The following is an 18,218-nucleotide window of genomic DNA, read 5'->3' on the forward strand; positions in this document are numbered from 1 at the left end:
AACAAAATTAGAATTCAGATTTTTTGTAAAGTTACATTAAACGTATGTTTGAGTGTCTGTATATATTAATCCAAGTTAATTTAAATTAGTTTGTTCCGTTTACGAGTGCGTTGTCGTGGAAAAAAAACGACCCTCCCCCCAACGCCCCCAAACGTCTCTGTCTCCCGTCGGCGAAATCTGCCCAATTTTAGTTAGATTAAACACATTGTATTACTATTAAACCATTAGTTATGTGTTACTTTGTTAATAGATGGCGAATTAGAAGAAATAAAAAAAAAATTCCAATCCAATATCCTGTTTTTGGTGTTTTTCCAGAGGGCTGGAACGAATTCATTTGTTTTCCATTCATTTCAATGGAAAACGTCCGCTCGAGTGACGAGAATCTCGTCATACGATCTCAGTCTCGGAACGGATTACCATCGTATGTCGAGGTACCACTGTATATGGAAATGGTGAAAGAAATGGATTGGGACTGACAAGGTTCCGGCGAAGCCGTCACGACAGGAGCACTCGCCGCTGGCCGGGTGGCAGGTTCCGCCGGGGCCGCAGCGGCACTTTTGCAGGCAGGCCTCGCCGAAGGTTCCGGCGGGACACGCCTCCTCGCAGCGGCGGCCCGTGAAGCCGGGCGGGCAGCGGCACGCGCCCCCCGCCGGGTCGCAGAGGGCGCCGTTCTGGCAACGGCAGCGTTGGTTGCAGCTCGGCCCCCAGCGCTGGTTCTCGCATGCTGCAAAATAAAAAATAATCATCATAAATTCTAAAAATCAAGCTCAACTGATTTGCTTTTTTTCCCCCAATAAAATAAAATCGTAAAAGGTCAAAAAGTTGTTTAAAGCAATACATTTTCAATCATTCCTTATCATTAGCAATTCCGTTTTCATTTTAATGTTTTAATCCCAAAATTATTTCTTAGAGTGGATTATTAATATTTACATTTTCAAGGGATCTGACAACGGTAGAGTTCATTAAAACTGATAAGTTAGAATATTAAAACAGTTAAGAAAATTAAGACTGCAATCATTTCAATAATGAAAACACTAAATAGTACATTGTTATTAAATATAAAATTATTTTTTCAACTGAGAAATCCAATGCAAAATGAAAAAGTTAACAAATTAAAAAAATCTATTTACTTATTTGAATTAAAAAAACAATTTTAATTTTTTTTTTTCAATTTAAACAAGGTACAATAAAATGAGCACGTTAGGAAATAATTCCTATTTTGCTTATCCTCAAAATATTTCTGCGCTATTGACGTTGGCGCTCAAAGAGTTAAGAAGAGTCACCTTCCTGTGAGAGAGGCCGCAACTTACGGGAACGCTTCACGCTTGTTCGGTGACGCCGGAAAAAAAACAAAAAAAACGATGAGTGTCAAAAACCGAGTAGTATATTTTCACCGCAAATAAATGAAGAACAGAACACTCTCGCGCCATTTGTGGCTTTTTTTTTCCTACCCCTCCCCCGCCCTCGGCGCTCGTCATCCAAGATGGGGGCGGCGTTCCGAGTTCGCAGAGTTCTGGGAACGTTCCGCCTGTCACGTGACTTCACGTCCACCTCCGTGACTTTGAAACCCGAACAGTCGCTCTCAATTGTTTGGTTTCGAGGATCTCAGGCGGGGAGGAGGGGGTTTTGGTTCCAAATCGTCCAGCCCCCGCCGCTGTTTATGACCTCGTCGGGGGCCGGCCTGGCCTCCGTCGTCGTCTCGAGTAATGACAAATTCAGATGGCGGAGAGCGTCGTGTTTACACGGGCGTTGGGAACGGACCGACTGGAAAACGGCGGAGTGCTAAATCGCTTGCTCCTAAAAGGCAATAAAGGTCCCCCTTGCAGCTCCTAAAAATCATCAAAACGAAAAATTAAGACTGAAAAGCAGCACCAGATTCCCAAATGGGATCCTACAGACTCCATCCCTGTCCAAATGGAGCATAGTACAGTAATCCCTCGATTATCGCGACTTCACTACTTTGCGATTTGTTTCTGCTATTTATTATTATTATTATTTTTTACTTCAGTGCTGAATCCTAATAGCAAGAGTGGGTTAGGCTGAATCCACATTGAAACTCATAAGCGAAAGCCACTCTTGCAACTTGGACTCAGCACTATGGTAAAAAATTTAATTCTTTTTTTTTTTTTTAATTAAAAGTAAAAAAAAAAATATTAACTTTTAAATTTAAAGTTCATAAAAATGTGAAAATCCACGCTGAAACTCATAAGTGGAAGCCACTTTTGCTACTAGGACCCAGCAATGACGAGGAAATTTAAAACAAAGTTATAACCCTACTTGACGATTTTTCGATCATCGTGGCCATGTTTGGTCTACATCACGTGTCAAGGTGGTGTCCCGGGGGCCAAATCTGGCCCGCCGCATCATTTTGTGTGGCCCGGGAAAGTCAATCACGAGTGCCAACTTTCTGTTTTAGGATCAAATTCAAATGAAGAGTATAGATGTATATTACATTTCCTGATTTTTCCCCATTTAAATCAATAATTGTCATTTTTTAATCCATTTTTTTCTGTGTTTTTAGTTCAAAAATCATTTTGTATAATCTAAAAATATATTTTAAAAAGCTAAAATAAACATTGTTTTAGATCTTTAAAAAAAACGGAATATTCAGTGATTTTAATCCAGTTCTTTTAATCCATGTATAAAAAATATCTAAATATTATTTCTAAAATGGTCCGGCCCGCATGAAATCAAGTTGACGTTAATGCGGCCCGCGAACCAACCCGAGTTTGACACCCTTGGTCTACATTAACCATGATATTTGAAGGATTACCATCTCAACTCATTCACAATATATGAAAAATATGGATGAGACAACGTGTACCACCATTTAGCTAACCTACACTTCAAAAATGACCCCTAAAATGAATATTCATATCCTTAAAAACACACTTGCTGCCAAAAACAAAGCTACATAATACGCGCTTCTACTAAAAGACAGCTAACGGCGTCCCTCAGGGATCAACGTTAGCACCCATACCGGAGCGTAATATCCATTTCCAAGCATTTTTGCAGACGAGTCATTATTTCTTAGGTTTTGCCGACGTCACGAGCTTTGACGGATTGATTTTTAAACCCCGAAAGCGAAAAGGAAAAAAAGTCCCCACGTGAAAATCGTACACAAGATCCCTCATTTTTCCACCGACGTTGCTAACCCGATCCACATTTTCCTGTAAAATATCTCTGGCGCAAATTTCCAAACCACATCATTTTTGAACGCGGCTTCAAAAAGCCACGCTCGCCCCTCGAGGAGATTTCGACTGCCATTGACGGCGGCGGACGTCCAATCGTGTGAGATTCGATGAGTTGAGATTTAAGGTCCAAAAGGGGTACGCAGGGAGCGTAAGGCGAGCCGGAGAAAGTGGGAGAAAGCAGGCGGGCTCATTTTTTCCATCCCTTGGCCCCCTTTTCCTCGCGCAGTCGCGGCTAATTGGCGGCTAAAAACAATAATAAAGCGGCCGGCGTACTTTGGAAGCAAACGAAGCAAAGACCAGCGCTCGCTCGATTGAACAAAAACAGCAAAAGAATGCACGTCTACTTCACTTACTTGCTTGGTTCAAACGTGACGGACAAATGACAATTTGGGAGAATTTATTGTTTGGCGCTAAACTTATGATTGTGTGAAAAGGCAGTCCTTTCAAATCAGATAGTCCATTTGGAGAATATATTTTATATTATTAATATTTCCATCTAGAAATATTTTATGATTATTCTTAGGTTTGGATCATTTTGGGTTCAGTTAGGGATATTATTAATCATTCTTTTTTTTTTTCATCATTATTATTTTTTACGCCGTTCTTTTAATATTCTATTTTTGGTTCTTAAGGTTAATTGTTTTTATGTTTTAATATTAGAATATTGTATTGTAGACATTTTATTTTATTATTTTATTTTATCATTTTTATGTATATTTTTACTCTTTTAATATTATTTTTTTTTGTTCTCAAAGTTAATTGTTTTTTTGTTTTAATATTAGAATATTGTATTGTAGGCATTTTATTTTATTTTTTTATATGTATTAGGTTTCATTCAGGGGTTATAATGAATTAATATATATATATATATATTTTGTATTCTAATGGACTGTTTATTTATTGATTTGACATATTAATATATGAGATAATTCTCTATTGGCATCCCTCAGGGATCCCTGTTAGGTCCCTTTTTAGAACATCAACATACCAGAAAGGCTATCATGAATACAGGGTGACCCCAAAAAATTAAATAAAACAGGCCCCAAATTTGGCAAGCCGCCATTTTCTTGATTTTTTTTCCAGAATATATATATTTTTTAAATTGATTTTTTTCTGAACATAATTGAACACGTGTGACTATAAAATATAATTTTGTGTCACTGTCAAAAGAACACCGGTCCTGTCATGTGAGTTCTATTTAAAAAAAATGGATATAAAAATATTTTCTAATCAAAAAGAACTTCCTTAAAGTTGTTTAAAAAGTGCAAATGTCTTAGACCAGACCCTGAAACGCTTTTAAAAAATATATACCTTCATTGAGCTCAGGCCCTTGTAATTGACTCACTATACATTACTATCAGCCAATGTACATGGACAAATATACACACATAATTAATCAGTCAAAGAAAAATGTAGTTGCAAATCAAAAAATGATGCCAAACCAAATTAGGGACCTGTTATTTTTGGCTCGCCATGTATAAACAATTTTCAGCATGTATAATTTCCCTGGAATGACGGCGAACGCTTATTGATTGGTGTGGAATATTTGCCTTTGGCTCATGGCATATTCAAAATGTAACTTTTTCCATACCGCTAGAGCAGTCGTCGCCTCGCCAGCCCCCCTCGCACTGACAGCGGTCCGGAGCCACGCAGCGGCCGTGGACGCACTCCTTGGTGCAGCGAGCTGCGGAGGGGAAAAAAGAAAAAGACATCAATAACAAAAATGTCATAATAGATAGAAATATGATGACGGGTTGTTTATTAAAGGGAATACCAGGCCTTGTTTGGAAAGAACGCTACAATTACAGCAGCGATCACATGAAAGGCTTCTTTTGAGGGAAGGTACTACTTTCTTTGTCCGCGGTTTGACTTGATTTTGAAAAAGTCCGCACGGGGCCAACGTGCGCTATCATTACGCGCCTAGCTAAAAATAGAAAGCCGCACCAGTGGGCTTCGGACTGGACCGTAGCTATTTGCAGAATGGAATCTTTGATGGGAAGAACATTAGAAAAAAAACATTAGCATTGATAAGTGCATTGTTAGCGTTGTTGTCATAACATTAGGCTTATTTGACTGCAGTATAATTCTGTACAGTCGTACCTCGTCATACGACATGCTCGTCTTATGACGGAAATTTCGACCGAATAATTCGCCCGAGATACGATCAAAACTTCGTGTTGCGACCAAGCCAGGTGGCCATGGCAATGTCTTTTTGCATCTATTTCGTGTATAAAATATATCTACGAGCACTGGGCGGACTTTGCATTTCCACACCCGTTTTTTCCCCCTCACTTTGGTCTACATTTACATAGCAGGTAAACAACAATGGATGGGCAGAGTTTTGCAAAGAAAAGATCTGGAATATATGTACACTCGGTAATGAGACACAGGGAAGCGGGAAGTTCCAAACAACTCTTGATGCGTTCGTTTTGAAGACTCCGGCGGAACGTCCGGGTGGGGTCAACCCGTAGAACAAAGGTCAAAAAGATTCAAACAAAATTAGAATTCAGTTTTGTGTGAAGTTACATTAAACGTTGAGTGTTTGTATATATTAATCCAAGTTCATTTAAATTTGTTTGTTCGTTTACGAGTGCCGTGGATAAAGTCCCCCCCCCGAACACCTCCCCCCGCCTCCGTGTGTATGTCGCTGTCTATATCCGGGGCAAAATGCGTCTAATTTTACTTCTATTAAACACATTTTATTACTATTAAACCACTCGTTATTTATTACTTTGTCAATATATGGCGAATTAGAAGAAATCAAACATTTTTTCCAATCCAATATCCTGTTTTTGGTGTTTTTTCAGAGGGTTTCAGAATTTGTTTTCAATTCATTTCAATGGGAAACGTCCGCTCGAGTTACGAAAAGCTTGTCATACGATGTCAGTCTCGGAACGGATTACGATGGTATGTCGAGGTACCACTGTATATTCAAGTTGTAGCCTATTGCTAAGAGCTAAGTGTTGACGTTCCAGTCGCAGGGTTCAGTTCATGTTTTTCATTGCTAATCTGTGCACCGTTCCGCAATTTATGTCTAGAGATTAGTCAACTATGGTTACGCGTGATTCATCTGTGGCCACAGTTGAGTCGTTTGTGGTTGTAAAATTGGGAGGACACCTGTCAAAATATTCATTTGGAATTTCATAATTTTTTTCTTCGGTCGGAGTACAAGATCCCCTTGAGCACAAAAAAGTTGAAAAAATGGCAATAACATATTTTTAAAAAGGAAAATATATGTGTTAGTCTTTTCAATGTTCCCCCAAGAAACTATATATATATATATTTTTTTCAAATATTTTCTGATGTACTGTACTACAAAAATAAAAAACTAGCGGAAAAAAAACCAATTCAAACTACTGGGCTACTTATATAATGTCAAAATACAAAAAAATGCACCTAAAAAAATTAATGAACTAAAAAATTACTTTAAAAAAAATAATATTAATAATAAATAGAATATATAATATGAACAGGGACTTACGGACACATTTGTCCCGACTCTCGTAGTAGCCCGGGCAGCACTGGTAGCGTTTGCGGTAGTCCGTCTTGACGGCTTGCCTGTAGGCCGTCTTGTAGGTGATCCTACGGGAAGCGGGAATTTAGCTCCGTCACCCCTTCCAAGAGGTCCTACTTTCCGTCCAATCGGATTTTGGGCCCGTTCTCGAGGACCCGACTTGAGATACCGGCGCCACGTGGTTTTCACCTGTGTCGGGGGCACCGGTAGTTGGTCCGAGGGTCCGGGCAGGGCTCGTCGGTGGCGTGGTCGTAAGGGTGCGAGTACGATTCCTTGACGGAGGTGGTGAAGCTGAAATGACAAAAGTATTTGGGGGGGGGCGGGGGGGGGATAAACATGTCATTTATTTATTTTAAAAGGAAAAAACCTGTAACTATCCCCTTTATAGCCATCATTTTCATTTGATTGGGACCATAAAACAAAGTGGACTGGACCCGTCTGATTTATTTTGACAGCCGCACTTTAGACCATTGAACTAGGGAGGGAGAAAGACAAATATTTTCTAACCGACAACCCATCCTCGGCTGCACCGTCTCGCCATGGAATTGTCCAAAAAAGGAAGTCCGACGCCCGACGGTTTCGGATCAAAGCGAGCGCGACCTCGCGTGACCCGTCGTCACCCCGGAAAGGACTTTTTGATGGATTGACGGTCTCGGTCGGGGTCGAACGAGCGGGCCTTGGGCCTCGGGGCTCACCTCTCCCACAGGCTGCAGACGTTGGGGTCGCGCGGGTTCAGCGAGCAGGCCGGACCCGGCGGGAAGCACAGGACGAGGAAGAGGACGAGGACGAAGAGGAGGACGTCCATGACGTCCTGACGCCAGACCGCCTGGCGTGCGGCCGCCTGCAACGCCAAACATAAAACCCTCGTCGTTAATGTCTTGGTTTTGGACGTACAAATAGCAAAAGCGGGAGCGATGTTAAGAGTACAAGGACAAGAAGTCGTAAAAACATGGAGAAGAAAAAAAAAAAGGAGAACCAAACTATAAAGAAGTCAAAAGAAGAGAAGGTAAAAAAGGAGTAGAAAAAAACTACAAAAATACATTTAAAAAAGTAGTAAAAGGCAAAAAAAGGGTAGAAAATAAAATAAAACACATTTTAAAAAGTAAAAGATTAAAAAAGGAGTAGAAAAAGAAAATAAATACAAAATTTAAAAAGAAGTAAAAGGGAAAAAAAAGCAGTAGAAAAATAAAATAAATAAAACATTAAAAAAGAAGTAAAAGAACAAAAATAAAATGCAGAAAGAAGATGTAAAATAATAAAAAGAAAAGAGGTGAAAAAAGTAGAAGTGGTAGATTTTTTTTTAAATGTAGAAGTCAAAGTAAAAAGAAAAAAGTGTTTACAAAAATGTAGAGAGCGAGGTAGAGTAGAAAAGTAGAAAAAAAAAACAAGTAAAGAAAGAAAGCCAGTGAGATTTTGCGCCCTCCCCTTAGAGGGCGCCCGAAAACATTTCATCCATTTCAAAAGTAGGGGTTACTTTTCTTTAGCCCTAATATTTGTAGCTCCACAATAGTTTAACGTTCCAGGAAGCGGCTCAAAGTCATTCCCCAGAAATAAAGCTAAAAAATTAATAAATAAAACACCCGGATGAAGACAATGCAACACCTATTTTTCCCAACTTCACACCGGGTCACTTGGACGTGTCCTAGTGACCGTTGGAAACACCAGCTCGCGGGGACTAACTAAGTCTCCGCCTCGATCCGGCGAGAAGGCCGGCGCCATCTGGATTCCATCAAGAGCCCAAGAGGCGGCGCGGGAACGCCGTCAGGCTCCCAGGGAGCGAGAGGGAGGTGAGGGAGGGAGGACGGAGAGGAGAGCGAGTCTCCCCTCCGTCCTTCCCATTCCCGACAAGCCAATCTCGGGAGACTCTCCGGGAAAACGACGCCAGATCAACAATGGCGCCCGCCTGGGTCGCGTGGCTTCCCAGCGATAACGTCCGTCCGTACGTAATGTTACTTCCTAATGGCTCATTTACTCATTCATGGTCACCCATATATCAGCCGTCCAATAAATACCGCCCACATACGGCCCGTATATTAGGATAAATGTGACATTGTTTCGCTGTTTCTTTCTTACCAAAGTCAGCTGAATTATGTTTTTTTTTTTTTTAAATCACATTTTGTTATTTATTTCCAAGATATACTGTATTATCACGACTATAAGGCGCACATAAAAGTCTGATATTTTCTCCAAAATAGACAGGGCGCCTTATAATCCAGTGCGCTTTATATATGGACCAATACTAAAATTGTTATCACGATAAAATCAAATGAATCAGTTGATAGGGTACACCGACTCTACTATTTTCCCGTAGACAAAGTACTGCACAGTGACTGCTGGGATATGTAGTAGTTCTTTTGTCAATACACCCAATGGATTGTGGCCTGTATACATCGACATCAACACAGCTTTAAGAAGCTTGGAAGACAGCCTTGGAATAGTTACGCTAGCTACTAGCTAGCTACTATTTGTGAATGGATTGTGGCCGCCTGGACGAACGTACAAAACTGAGTGTTTTGGATGACTCATTTGGACAATTGTTCAATTTGGACACAGAAAATGAGGACTTTGATGGATTTGTGTGTTTTGATGACGTGAGTAAGTTGTAAATGGCTAAATAAAGTACAACCCAACTCAGTTTTGCTTCCGTTGCCTTTTTAAAAACGTGTTTTTAGCGCGTGTCCGTATGTTTAAGCTGGTGTATGTTTTGCCGTGCCTGGCTGCGCCTTTAAAAACGGTGCGTCCTTTCTATGTGTCAAATACAGAAATAGCACTTGTTACTGACACTGCGGCTAAAAATACGATGCGCCAAATAGTCGTGAAAATACGGTACGTATACTCACTGTGATAGGCTGTCCTCCGCCTGGCGCCCGCAGTCAGATGGGATAAGCTCCAGCACCCCCCGTGACCCTAGCAAGGAAAAAGCAGTTCAGAAAATAAGATGAGTTCATTGAATTTTTGATGTTTGGAATTCCAGTTTTCATTTTTTCGTTCACAGTCAACACTTTTGAATGGACTCACTTCAAAAATGATGTATTAAATTCCGTTCTTTTTTATTTATGGATGTAAATTTCTCAAAAATACATGCATTTCCCTTTTCCCACCATAGTCACACGCTAACGCCAAATGGCAACGTCAAGCTATCACGATGGGCCAAATCAATCGCGGCGGGCCCCGCCCCCTCTTTCGGAAACTCCCATTTGGAACCTCCGAACGATTGTCCGCCGTCCGTCACTGTCGCGATGGTCCACCACGGCTAACTGGCTAACGGCTAACTCTTTTTGTCCGCCACGGCTAACTGCTAACTCTTTTTGTCCACCACGGCTAACTGGCTAACAGCTAACTCTTTTTGTCCGCCACGGCTAACTGGCTAACGGCTAACTCTTTTTTTCGCCACTCGGCACATGCGCCCATTTGGTTTGGTTTGATGGGTGGATTAGCGAAGAGGAGTTGATTCCCTTCCGAGTCCACAAAAGTCAAATTTAACGAGAAGAGCCACATGGCTCCCATTAAGGCAACTGGTGGATTTTTCATTAACTTCTTCTCTTAATTGCGGCCGGTCGGAAAAAAAAAAGGCGGCAAACCACACGCTACATTCCTCCAAGCTAACAAAACAAACGCTCGCAGGGGTTGTTGTTTTGGACTTTTGCTGAAATCTGGGCCTCTGAATCCAATTCTGGAGGCGGAGTCTCAGCCTGAGCTCAGCTCCAGGTGGTGTTGTCATCACGTAGCAAAAAAAGCAAAAAGCCGGCCTACCGACCGACCTTCATTTTTCTTGGAAAAATCATCTTTTTCTTTGGCCGGCGACCGTTTTTTCCAATCATTGTGCCAAGCTGGCGACGGCTAACGCGAGCGCGCTATTCGCTTTCGGCCAGAGGCCGGATGCCCGACGCCGACGTCGATGGACGGCGAGGAAAAGTCGTGATTCCGCCGTCGTATCAATGCCCCAAAACTCTTAAATGTAATTAAATACTTTTTACGTTTACATACGTATTCAAATAAGAACAAAATCCTAAACGTACTCTAAATACACCTCAAAAAATGACCATAAAACTCAATTCTAGTCAACTACTTCCTAAATGGTACTAATATACTATGAAAAATACTGAAATATAGCAAAATATACTTCGCAAAAAAATGACATAAAAACTCAATTCTAGTCAACTACTTCCTAAATGGTACTAATATAATATGAAAAATACTCAAATATAGCAAAATATACTTCTTAATGCTATTTCAAATGTTACTCCATGTACACAAATACTCCATAAATTTCCCAATATACTCTTAAATCTACAGAAAACCTTGCTAAACATAATCTGAATATGCTTGTATTTAATCAAATAATCCTAAAAATGACCTAAAAACGACATTCTAGGTAAATACTTCTTAAATGGTACTCAAATATTTCCTAAAAATGAAAAAATACTTGAAATATACTATACAAATTTTTCTTTGTAAAAACAATCTGTACACGTATTCTTATTTTATCATACTTGTTATTCATTCAGAAGATTTCAATGTTTTGTATATCATTTATAAATATATTTTTTAAATTAATTCATTTGTATCGGTTTGAAAAAATGTCCACTGATGTTACATATTTGTTTTGCATAAGAGTTTTTAAATACATCTATTTGTTTTATGTTTATTATTTGGACTTCATTTACAGATTACAATCATTTATTTATTTCCAATCTATTTTGGGGTTTATACTTTTTAGCATGTATTTGACAGAGAGAACATACGGATTTTTTAAATATGTTTTAATTCTTGTGGTGTGTGAACGTGTCAGTGAATTTGGCAAAAATTCTCGCAGAGTAAAACAGTTTTTTTCCCTCTTCAATGAACTCATCAGAAGACTATTTTCTTTTTTGTCACAGCTTTAGAAAGTGTTTTGTTTCTGTTGTTAATTAGGCATAGTAACAAAGCAGATCAATTCCATATTTCTTCTATTCTGGGTTGCGGTTTGTCCCCCAATAAGCGCGCTTAGAGTATTTTTAACACAACGTGTCGGTTTAACCAAATTTCGGGGGGCCTAAGGTCGATCCCTGGGGGATGATGCTCCCATTCCAAATGCGGCTTAGCAACCGTAACTAAGGGAGGAGGCGGAGTCACATGTGTTGTGTCATAGCTACTCAATTAAATTGACTGATTCGATTAAAATGCTAAGCGACGTGATTGCAAGGAACTTTTAGACAATTCTCAGAACATCAGACTTGGATTAAATCCATTCAGTTTTAGATTACCGTATTTTCCCAACTAAAGTGGCACCTGACTATAAGTCGCACTAGCCAAAGAAATGGAAAAAAAAACTATATTGGTGGCACTGGAGCATAAGATACATATTTTTTGGTGGTTTCATTGTTGAGAAACCAAGAATCAAACATTATACGTGAAAGAGACAGAATAATGTAACATATTTAATAGTCTTTATAGCTTAGAGACAAAATAATATAACATATTAATAGTTTTTATAGCTTAGAGCAGGGGTCGGGAACCTTTTTGACGAAGAGAGCCACAAAAAAATCATATTTTCAAATGTTATTCCTTGTGAGCCATACTACCAATTTAAGTCAAAAAACATACATGTAAACGAGTGCCTTTTCTTTTTTTTTTTTTAGTAATTTCACCACTTTTAAAGTGTTAAAAACTGAATATTTTTTAAAAGATTATTATGCTGTTGCTAATCAATAAGAGGATGCATTCCAGAAGAGTCTACTGTAAAAAAAATGAAGATTAAAGCAAAAAAAATAAGAAGATTAAAGCAGTTCTAGATGTAATATCTCAGTTCTGTCACCAGCGATTTCCATATTTTAGCTCACCGGTTAGCAAAAAGCCAGATGCACCCATCAAAAGAGCCACATGTGGCTCCCGAGCCATAGGTTCCCTACCCCTGGCTTAGAGACAAAATAATATAGCATATCAATAGTTTTTATAGCTTAAAGAATGCATCATAACAAGCTGTTAGCGGTCAGCGTGAAAAAAGCTAAAAGATATAAGTTGCAGGTTCACCAAAAGTATGAAGAGAAAAAAAGTGATTTATAGTCCTGTATTATTTTTAAGACTCCGATGGCACTTTTTGGTTTGGAAAATAGACTTGCAACACTTTGTTTTACGGCGAAAATTGACATCCAAACCGTGTCCAAAATGACGTGAGCTTCCGTTATAAATTCTACGGTCGACGTCGCGCTCCCCCTGACGAGAAAGTCAAATCTTCTTTTCTTCCCACTTGAAACCGTTTCACGCTCGTGCTACGAGTACAACGTTGGGCGCAAAAAAATGTATTTGATGTGGGGTTGCCGCGGCGACGGCCAGCACAACACGCGCCGTACAAAACGGCTTCCAGGTGCGACTTTTCGATTTGTTGGACGTCGGCAGCCTTTGGAATGGACGCGCTGCGACATTTCCAAAATAAACTCCATTAATGTACGCAAGTGTGAAGATCAGTGTCACGGTATAACGTGGTAACGATACGACAGCAAAATGGCGTTTTAGCCAATAAACGAACGCCCGCTTGGAACGGATTGGACGCCGACGAGTGTCATTTCAACTGGCAGCAAAAGAGGGATTGGACGCACAACGAGCAGACGTTTATTAGCGTCTCGGGAAAAAGGGGCAAGCGATTATTATTACCGTATTTTCACGACTATAAGGCGCACATGAAAGTCTTAAATGTTCTCCAAAATACACAGGGCGCCTAATAATCCAGTGCGCTTTATATATGGACCAATACTAAAATTGTTATCACCATAAAATCAAATGAATCAGTCGATAGGGTACACCGACTACTATTTTCCCGTAGACAAAGTAGTGCGCAGTGACTGCTGGGATATGTAGTTCTTTTGTCAATAAACCCAATGGATTGTGGCCTGTATACATCGACATCTATACAGCTTGACAAAGCATGGAAAGCACCGTTGGAAAAGTTACGCTAGCTACTATTTGCGAATGGATTGTGGCCGCCTGGACGAATGTATAAAACTCAGCGTTTTGGATGACTTATTTGGACAATTGTTCAATTCAGACACAGAAAATGAGGACTTTGATGGATTTGTGGGTGATGATGACGTGAGTATACATTGTAAATTGGCTAAATAAATTACAACCGCACTCAGTTTTGCTTCCGTTGCCTTTTTAAAAACGTGTTTTAGCGTGTAGGTGTAGCGTGCAAGAACTATATATCCCAGGGGTCACTGCGCACCGGAAACTGGAAAAAGAGTCTGGGGCTGCTTCCGGTAGCCAGCCAGCGCTATTGCGGTTAGATATTCATATATAATATATAACATATATGCGTCTAAAAAACGGTGCGTCCTTTGGTGTGTTTAAAATACAGAAATAGCACTCGTTACTGACACTGCGGCTAAAAATACGATGCGCCATATAGTCGTGAAAATACGGTATTTTTTTTGTTTTTTTTTTAAGACGGCGGCCATCTTGGGTGGGGCAACCGGCGCTGGTTTCAAACGACGGCCATAAAACGGAGTTCCGGTGACTCGACGAAGACGGCTTTCGGGAAAAAGACAACTCCCGTCGAGCACCTTCGGCGTGACGCACCCGTTCGCGTCTAATCTTTCTCATCTGGAAACCGCAGCGAGGGGACTCCGACGCCAGCGCACGTGTTTACGCTAAAGGGCCCCGAAAGACCGAACCCCTGCGTTGGAAAATATGGCTCATCGGGGGGACGGAAAAAAAAAAAAAAAAAATTCTGGGTGGAAAAAAAAACGGGGAGGCTTTTCTACGGACGGAGCAACATCGGATAAATACATTGTTGACTTATTAATGGAGGACGGGGATGTGTTGTGGTAGTTAGCCAAATATGGATTTGAATTTGGTTGGTTTTTATCCGCCATTTTGGTGGCGATTCGCGTTTCCTAATTTGCATGTTTACTGATTGGAATCCTAAAAATGGCGGCGGACTTTTATCCCAGAGATTTTTGGGCGACCTTTCCCAGATCTTGTAAGAATGACGTCGGCGCCGTCTCCAGAGGACGGAGCGCTCGACGATAAGGTCGCCGTGGAAACGCGCGTGTTGTGGATAACGAAGAACGTCAACAACACAACACCGCTAACTTCGAATCTTTTCTCGTTCTCAAAGACGCTTTAAAGACGCGATGATATGCAAAGATTTTTTGTTTCAAGAGACGGATAAAAATAAAATATATACATTTTTTTTTTAGAATTAAATATATTAAAAATGAAAAATAAACATTAAATAATTGAGAGTAAAAAACAAAATACATTTTAATATAATGTAAATTAATTACTAATTCATATTAAATGAATAACATATTAATCCTTATTTTTTTCCATGAATACAAAACAGATAAGATCAATTATATAATATTTTTTATAAAAGAATAAAACAAAATTTAAAACTTTTTTCACAACTATTGCATTTTCAATTAAAAAAATAATTCATTAAATTAATAATATATGAACCATGATTACAAATAGTTTTTAAATTAAGATAAGGAACCATGCCAATTTGATAACCATCAATAAATATATTTTTTAAAGAATAAAAAACAAATTCACGTCGTAACAAATACCATCAAGCCATAAAAACACAGAAAAATAATCAAACTAAATTTAAATAATACGAAAATTTAATCCTTTTTAAATGAGATAATAAAAAGAACAAATAATCGACCTTTTTTTTTTATTTAAAAAAAAAGAAAAAGAGAAAGAAACATCCGAAACCTCCTTTGTGCGCTCATTCTTTATCACTCAATTTCCTGTTTGACTTTTGTCTTTCAATTTCCTGTTTGCCTTATGTCACGTAATCCCAAAATTCAACAGCGAGCACTCTGTTTTTTTATTCCCGCAAACTGTTTTAATTACCAAATGACACGCCTTTCCCTTTTTTGAACCAGTGTCATTTCCTCGCCGTGGCGAGCGAGCGAGCGAGCGACCGCACGCGCCATAAATCGGTCGCGCTTTGAAAGGAATTGAAAAAAAGATGACAAAGCCAATAAACGCGCCGCCGTCCGTTGACGTCGCGCCAGCTAACGAACGCCGGACCCGATGGCGGAAAAAGCCAAAATGGAGGACTGGGAAGGTTGCGGCTTGTAATTACACGTGGCGTAATTGGCCGCGGGTCATAACGGGCGCCCGAACACTCGGACTGAAGGAAACCCAAAACCAGAAAACACAGCTTTGCTACATAAACACCGGCGACGGCGAGAAAACCTCCGCGTCCGCAAACGTCGCGGACGCTAAGCGACGGCGGTGGCCGCTCGCCTCCGTGTTTGCTTTTGTTTTTGTTCAATCCACTCAGAACACCGCCGCACAAAAAAAAAGTCAAAATAAAAAATAAAATCGAGGCTTATATCGGTTATAACGAACAAATTCAACTTATGAACAATCGCTCGGAACCTAACTCGTTCGTAAGTAGGGGAGCGTCTGTACTGGCTCCCTTTTCAACCAATTGTCATCATTTGGATCACTGCTAAACCCCCCCCCAGTCGAAATAGATTGGACGTCAGGCACCGTCAATGAGTTAAAGATTTCCACGGGTAGGTAGGCCGAGAGAGGAAATGTTTCGGTCTTTTGGGGAAAAATGTCACCCGCTGAGTCAGAGGTCACGACAACAACAAGAAAATGGCGGACTATCTTTGGCATTCTTGACCCGCGCGACTTTTGGCCACCGAGCCATTGATCTGCAAGGACGTCGCCATGTTTACGACGTCGCTTCCTGACATCCTGACCGTCTGTTTGGGATTTATGACCTCGTGACCCCTTGCGTAAAAACTCGCTTTGAAAATATTTGGGGAAATTGTGACAAAAACCTAAGGCTCGTTTTAGAGAACAACGAGGGGAAAACGACAACATAACTCGTAACTGCCATGGGAAAATCAAGAGGGCTTCGTGGGATTTTGGCGACCCCCGTCGGGGTTAAAGGTCACCGACCTAATCGTTTGTATTATTATCATTGGTGTTTTTTCGGAAGATTACGGCGACCCAATGATAAAACATATCTGATTGACCGCTTCCTCGCCGTCTTCGATTCGCGCAAAAACGCGGGGCGGGGCCTATACGCTCAAATGGGCCAAATTACATTTTGAATTTATATGGGAAGGTGTTGCACAAAAACGAGCGGCTCGAAAAAAGTGAAGAAAAACAAGGCGAGTTCCTTCGGTTCACGTGCGCACGCCGCCAAGCATGACATCACGTAAACGGGGGGCTGGTTTGTTTTTCACAAGCAAGAAAAAAAAAAAGCAACTCAGCACGGCGCCCCCCCTAAAAGACGACTTTGTCGTTCGTCTTCTTTGGATCCTTCCAATTTCTGACTTTTTCAAGTGTCGGGTTGCAGGCGGTCTTAAACGAGCGCACGCGTGCACACACGCGCGATCCGGGGCCAACGTAAGCAAGTCCAGGAAAGACCCTGACCGCAGGACCAGGAGTGTGCGGTGGGGGGAGGGGGCCCGGCCCACTTATGCAAAGCACCCCCCCCCCCACTACCCGCTTCCCAAAGTGGAAAATGGAACGGCAACACGGGCAAAGAACGGGGGTGAAAAAGCGAGTCAAGATGCTATTTTGAAAGAACGCGTTGACATGATGTTGACCGCAAAGCTTTTCCACAAGGGGGAGCTATCACTCAACCCAATGGGAGTGGAACCAGCGAACAAGAAATTGTAAAATACATCGAAACCGATTCTATTTCAAGTTTTAACGGGTTTAAATTTGCTGTTTAACTGGATGACTTCATGTTTTTCGTTTTGAAATGACAAGTTTGTCCATTTTGGTTACGTTTAGCTCAGTAAAATCCTTTGATTTATGGAAACCGTATTTTTAACGTTTTAGCCGTGAATGCTCATCTTTAGTGTAATTTCATTTGGAAACATTTTTTCTCACATTTTTTTCAATTAAAAGAAGAAATATTTTATTTCAAAAATATATGAAACTGAAAAGAACTGATCTTTTTTTTAAAGGGCATTTTAAAAATGCAGTTTTATTTAATATTTATCAATTTTACGTGTTACTGGGGCCACGGCCAGTGTATGTATTTATTGACTGTGCGATTCTTTAAATTGTATAAATATATGAAAATTAACACTCAATATTATTATTGCTCTTTTTAATTAGTTTATTCGCAATATCCGTAACCCTCTGAATTATTTTGTTACTTGCTGCCCATAAAATCTCGGCTGCCATTGACCAATCAAATCCATCGTTTCACTGCCATTGACGGCAATAGACGTCCAATTCAATTCGATTGAAAAACTATGGTAAATTCAACCATCCAGGGCTGTTTTTTAAATAATTACTATTTAAATAAATCCAACTCAAACATATTAGCAATTTTCCAGTTGATCAGAACCCAAGAGCAAACATACGTTAAAGTACCGTATTTTCACGACTATAAGGCGCACCCTCAATGAATGACACATTTTAATTTTTTTCCATATATAAAGCACACTGGATTATAAGGCGCCCTGTCTATTTTGGAGAAAATTTAAGACTTTTAAGTGCGCCTTATAGTCGTGAAAATACGGTAATAATAGCAACAA

At 40.2% G+C, this 18,218-nt stretch overlaps 1 protein-coding gene across 2 annotated transcripts in view; it reads right to left on the reverse strand.

The window, feature by feature from the left end:
- The window catches only part of pear1 (platelet endothelial aggregation receptor 1), a 33,059-nt gene that overhangs the window by 11,418 nt on the left and 3,423 nt on the right, over nucleotides 1-18,218 (reverse strand). For both annotated transcript variants that reach the window (XM_077599159.1, XM_077599158.1), the window contains exons 5-9: nucleotides 7,404-7,549; nucleotides 6,898-6,999; nucleotides 6,676-6,776; nucleotides 4,786-4,878; nucleotides 478-724 (exon numbers count right to left, since the gene is read on the reverse strand). In XM_077599159.1, coding sequence (XP_077455285.1) covers nucleotides 478-724; nucleotides 4,786-4,878; nucleotides 6,676-6,776; nucleotides 6,898-6,999; nucleotides 7,404-7,513 — 653 coding nt within the window. In that variant the 5' untranslated portion in view covers nucleotides 7,514-7,549. The remainder of the gene's footprint in view (nucleotides 1-477; nucleotides 725-4,785; nucleotides 4,879-6,675; nucleotides 6,777-6,897; nucleotides 7,000-7,403; nucleotides 7,550-18,218) is intronic.

The sequence above is a fragment of the Stigmatopora argus genome, chromosome 4 (genome assembly GCF_051989625.1).
Source record: "Stigmatopora argus isolate UIUO_Sarg chromosome 4, RoL_Sarg_1.0, whole genome shotgun sequence".
Classification (NCBI taxonomy): Eukaryota; Metazoa; Chordata; class Actinopteri; order Syngnathiformes; family Syngnathidae; genus Stigmatopora; species Stigmatopora argus.